Here is a 6,000-nt window from a genome sequence, read left to right on the forward strand (position 1 = left end):
GAGTCCATTTATGGTAAACAAACTTCACGTCCTTCCGTCTACTCTCAGGGTCCTAGGATCTGGGGTTCTCAGCGCTCATTTCGGAGCTCAACTCAGAGTCTATTTGCAGTGCATTAGCTGGTGCTGATACTGGACACAGCCAGTTGGGGTTGCTTGGCAACCCGTCAGACACACTAAAGTCTGTCTGGTTGATCACATAGTTTTGTGACAACCCTCGTTCTTTCCCACAGAAAGCGCATGTTCTTGCATTTTCCCAAACGTCACTTGATCAGTGAGCAAATATCTCCTTCCTCCTATCATAACAAGCAAGACAAATGAGACCGAGAATATGGCATCCGAGCGAGGGACTGGCCTTCTCAGGAAAATACAACACCGTGACATGATTATGACCGATGTTTATAGCTAAGCTATAACTTAAGCGTCGGGTATTTCCCCCCTCATACCTGCACTGATTATAGCATCAAGTCCCTCTTTATTGACACAGTTCACAAACATTCTTAACGGTAGTCTATTCAAATAGTTTAGCCAACAACAACAAGAAAAACACTCTAATTTCTTAAACACATGTTTTTCATTTCAGGGCCCTGTTTCTGAAAGGGCTTGTTTGATGTGAAGGGGACTTTAGAGGGAGGCTGAATCAGATAAGACAGTGTAATTGGTTTATGTGTGTCAGCAGTGGAATCTTGTCTGGGCCCTGGAGAGACAGTAGAACACAGATTGCAGGGGTAGGGGGGAGGGGGGAGGGGGGAGGGGGTTCACAGGCAGAGTGCAATGGCACACACTCTCCATCACCTGGCCGGCCTGCTGTGAGTCACTCTTTACGCCGTCATAAAAGTCTGGCCCCTACAGCTTCTGCCAAGGCAGCACACCCGGGCCACGCAAAAACACCAAGAATGAAACTTTTCCCCCTTTTTTTTACTAGAAAAAGCTCAAATGAGAAAAGCGAAGGGGGCCTCGGTCCAAACACGTGTACAGGCTTATAATGGCACCCTCCTCCGGCTGACCTCAGGCCCCTTAAAATAACAGAGAGTGTCTTTGAAATATACGGAGAAAATCATTTCCATCCTCCATCCCTCTCTCGTCTCTATGACTGCCTTTCACTGAGCGTGGGAGAAGGGACACACGAGATGTGAAGCTGTCTGAGGAGCCTAATGGAGGGTAGCAGGACACACACGGCCATGTCGAAGCGATGTCAGAGACCTCAGGCGGCCTGTGTCTTCCAGGAAAAGGGCTAACACAAACAGAGGAGGACAGGAAACTCTGGCCAGGCTTATAGGGGACAAGGCCCTTGTGTTGTCTTTAGTTGGAAATCATCGGTAATGGAAGAGTCGAGCATCATTCTGTTGATGCATGCAGTACTGCACTAACGGCTAATTCGTCATAATAACCGCGTCTCTCTGTGAGCTTATTTTCAACCGATTTCGATATTTTTCGGTGAAAATATGTCAACAGGTACACATTGACACAAACACACCTACACAAGCACACACACACACACACAAACACACACAGGGTTAATGCAAAAAAGTAGAGGAGTTCAAACTTTTCAGCACATTTATGTAACGGATAGGCAAAGCACGATGCTTATCGTTCGGAGCGTTATTGTCCTGCTCCGGGTTTGAAGGTTGAAAGGAGAGTAAGCAGTAATCTCTATGGGCAGCAGAGCTTCTCTTTGAGAGAACACAGAGGGAGGAGAGCCTGCTGAGTCACAGGAACCCAACACCTGGGAACCGCCTGCGTGGCCACGCACTGGGAATACGCACACAATGGCTAAAAAGACATTCCAACAAAGGGAAACTTTTCGCAATTCCCGACGGAGGCGTTAGAGGTACTGTAGCCATGTCACATAATCACTGCAATTTCCTCTGAATAGGGGGAACCGAGATCAAAACAAAGAGGCAACACATGAGCTCAACAGCTGGAAGGAGGGGGGACCATCATCTGTTGCCGTTTACCCCTCACCTACAGTCTGAAGTGGGAACTGCGTGACAGACGCTCGAATGCAAATAATCGTCTGCAAATGCAACTCAAGGATCGTGCTGTCGATACGTACTATCATTGCCTATTCTACATACATTTTGCACGTTTAACAAACTAACACGAATAATTGAATTATGTTGGTAGTTATCTTTTCTATAGGGACTATTTTCAAAACAATGATGTGCTTTAAAATGCATTGAAACATCACGATAACATAACATTGACCAAAAGAAAAAGAACGGTGCAATTATATTTAGTGTGTTGGATCACCTATCTCAAGCAATGCCAAACCAATTATGTGCTTGGCAAAATGGTGGGCAGTAATGTCAAGTATGCCGTGAATCTTAGTCAGGCTAAGCATGCCAGACCAGGTCCTTTAAGTCCAACTCACCCAGGTTGTGCTCAGTAAATGACAACAGATTGATGCCAGTGTTGAAGCTCCCTATGACAGAAAAAGAAGGCAAGATCATTACTTGGTGCCAAAACATCTTTATATGTTGGCAGAGCCGTGAAGCACATGGATCGCTGAAGGGGCCACAGTTGGACTCACTCTTCTTCTTCCATGGGTACTCGGGGAGAGGGGCAACTTGGTAAGCACTACGTAAGAATGTGACCTTGGGTTTCTCCTTTTCCCTCATGTTGCCTGGAATGACTTCTGCTTTGTTGTGTTTAAGCTCTCCATCTTGGCCCTTCTCTGGTTCAATGTTACGCTCATCCTGGCTCTCAGCTCGTGCACACTCCTCTGTTGAATTATCCGGCCTTTCCATGCTTTCCGTCCTCTCCTCATAGCTCTCCTGGTCGCCGGTAGTAGTGAAGCTTCCATCGCTACCGGAGGTATGCATCACGCTCTCGTCCTCGGAGTTGAGGTCAAAGAATTGATCGTCGTTGATGACGTCGGAAGGAGTGGGCGGGATCAAGTTGATGACGGGCGGCAACAGGAGGCTCCCGGAAGCAGGCGTGGTGCTGTCGGTGCCTGCACTCTCAAACCACCTCGGATCTTCGCCATCTTCCTCATCCTCTACACCATTGGCGGGACTAGTGCTGCTCTCGGCCCTGGGCTGAGGCAGAGGCAGTGAGGACAGAAGTTTGAGCCTCTTCTTGCTCAGAGCCCGGTTGTAGCAGGCGGACACAGAGCTGACCGAGCGGGCCATGCCGACGGCCCTGTCGGCGGCTGGGGAGTCCTCCTCGGATAGGCTGAAGCTGGGGTTGACCAGGCCCAGGTCCTCCACTGTGATCTGGATGGTCACCTTGTCTCCTGACGTCCCATCGTCCAGGCAAGGCGACTTGGCATCCCCGTCCCTCTCCTGCCTCGGAGGAGAAGAACCCCTCTCCTCCGGTCTCAAACACGAGCAGCAGAACAGCCTGAATGAGAGCGCCCGTGGTCTTTTCTCACGCGGGCGCCGACCGGGCCTAAGCCTCTTTGAATCCGCCATTGTGTCGTGCTTTGTCTGTGACAGCCTTTAACTTTGTGCTGGCCGGATTGGTAAACACGTCATTCTTCAGGTTCATCAGATAAACCTCATGCAGTCTGAGGCGAGGATAAACAGCCACCCACACCTCTGGAGCAACATGCTGCGCTTTGATAGGACCCGAAGCCTCTGCACGCAACCCAAAACCTTCATCTGGAACATGTGTTGCTTAGCAGTGAGAGAGAGAGAGAGAGAGAGAGGGGGACCAATTCAGTGTTTCTGGGTCAGGTGAGCACCTGAAATTGAATACTGATTTGAATTAGCATGCTTTCATATGGTAAGCAGTCCTTATTGTTTGGACACACAGGTCTGCTTTCAAAAGGGCCTGAAGATGACATCAATATTCTGCCCACATATCATCTTAGCAGAAAAACATATGGACGCTGCTGTAGATAGCAGAAAAAGGGGAAGGAAGTGATTAACCCATTAAGACCGGGAACCATGTAAGACCGGGAACGCATCTGTGTGTCATTTTTAGATGTCTTTGGGCTATTCAAAAATAGCAGATATACAAGCTCATAGCGCGGCACCGAGTGCCGCGCTATGAGCTTGTAGATCTGCTATTTTTGAAAAATTGTGAAAATGTGTGCAAATCTTTGAATATATATATATATATATATATATATATATATATATATATATACATTTTTAACTCAAATCTTTGCTTCTGGGGGTCCCTGCAAAATGTTTTGAGATGGGGGGTACGCGGACAAATATATTTTGGGGTCTTGAAATGAAAAATGTTTGAGATCCACTGATATTATTGCAACATAAGTTTAAAAAAAAACTGTTAGGATTTAGAAGACATTTGTAGAATCCCCAGAAGCAAAGATTTGAGTCAAAAATGTTATATTCAAATTTTTCAAAAGAAAATAGCTGATCTACAAGCTCATAGCGCGGCACTCAGTGACGCGCTATGAGCGTGTACATCTGCTATCTTTGAATAGCCCAAAGAAGTCTAAAAATTACACACAGATGCGTTCCCGGTCTTAATGGGTTAAAATCTTTTTCAGTGTTTTTTTGCACGACGCCAGTTTTTTTTTCTTTGCGTATGCATGCAAGGTCGTAACAGGTCTTGCGTGTCTTGTATTGCCGTGTGTGGTTCTGTGTGTGTGTGTGTGTGTGTGTGTGTGTGTGTGTGTGTGTGTGTGTGTGTGTGTGTGTGTGTGTGTGTGTGTGTGTGTGTGTGTGCATGCATGCGTATGTCTGTCTGTGTGTGTGGTGGTGGGGGGGGGGGGGGGGTGTTTTGCATGATCCTATGTCATTCACACAGCTTGGAGTCAGTATTCCCTTTCACCGTGTGGGTCTCCTGTTGGGGGGGGGGGGGTCTTGTGTTTGGGGGAACAGGTGAGAATATGGGCAGGCGGATGCATGGCTGACAATAACAGCCCCTATGGCATCAGATAGCATTTGTTTCACCCCCACAGGCCCAGTCCTGTTCTCTCTGCAGCTACAGGATAAGTCATCCAGGACACAGAGTAAGAACCATGTCTATCCACCACCACCCAAAACGTGTGGGCGGTCCATGATGTTGCCGTTGGCTGCAAACACGCTTGTAGGCAAAACGACGACGACGGCATCTGTGTTTGTGTGCTTTTGTCCACACATCTATGGTGGGAGTAATGAGCGTGATTACCGTCTGTGACAATGTCCACCTTTGATACTGCTGTGTCCTCATTAGATCAAAGGGGAGACAGTTTGTAAGCGCTGATTTTCATGCTTTCCTGCACTTTTCCACACTTTCTACTGACTCCAGTTTTCCATTCTCCTCTCTCTCTCTCTCTCTCTCTCTCTCTCTGTCTCTCTCTCATATAACTGAGTTACTGTGCAATTTGGACCCCTTTTCCAAAGTCGTAATACACTCTTACCTACCTACAAGTGAGATTTGTTTTCTCATATATGTTACACAACAGTCATTTCCAGTCAAAACTAAAATGCCATTCCGCGATATTACCCCACATGCATATGGAACCAACCTCATTGTGTGTTTTTAACCACAGACCTTCCCTTAATTGGAGGCTGTAATGAGACTGGCCATTCTTCCCCCCGAATAAAAGGTTGACCTGGGACACAGTTACACAGTCTTAAATTAAATTAGGCCAAACAATTTCTTGGTGTGCTATACTATAATTTGTACTTGCTGCCATCAGCAGTAAGCAGCAGTTTCTCTCCATTTTTCTACATACCCAATGCTGATAGGGTAGTTATGGGTTGAGAAATCTCTCTCAAAGTGTTTTTTTATAGGCCGCAAATGTTGCAAATGACCTTCCTTTTCTCTCTCTTTCTCCTGTTGAGGTTTTTATCCAGTGGGGAAGATGCTCGTATTGACAGTCTTGGTGCCAGGCAGCATTATCCCATTCAATCCCGGGAAGGCATCTGGGTAATTTTAAAGATTTCTTTGGCTATTCAAAAATAGCAGATACACAAGCTCATAGCTCATGAGCTTGTAGATCTGCTATTTTTGAAAAATCGTGAAAAGTTGTGCAAATCTTTGAATATATATACAGTATATGTTTAAAGTGACCATTTTTAACTAAAATCTTTGCTTCTA

At 46.4% G+C, this 6,000-nt stretch overlaps 1 protein-coding gene across 1 annotated transcript in view; it reads right to left on the reverse strand.

Annotated features, from left to right (window-relative positions):
* The window catches only part of LOC308100636 (uncharacterized protein), a gene marked incomplete at its 5' end in the record, with an annotated part of 28,278 nt that extends 24,865 nt beyond the window's left edge, over positions 1 to 3,413 (reverse strand). Inside the window, 2 exons of the mRNA XM_080449701.1 lie at positions 2,372 to 2,422; positions 2,531 to 3,413. Of these exons, the coding sequence (XP_080305827.1) occupies positions 2,372 to 2,422; positions 2,531 to 3,413 (934 nt within the window). The remainder of the gene's footprint in view (positions 1 to 2,371; positions 2,423 to 2,530) is intronic.
* Positions 3,414 to 6,000: the final 2,587 nt, after the last annotated feature.

The sequence above is a fragment of the Gymnoscopelus braueri genome, assembly GCF_963280865.1.
Source record: "Gymnoscopelus braueri genome assembly, chromosome: 14".
Lineage (NCBI taxonomy): Eukaryota > Metazoa > Chordata > Actinopteri > Myctophiformes > Myctophidae > Gymnoscopelus > Gymnoscopelus braueri.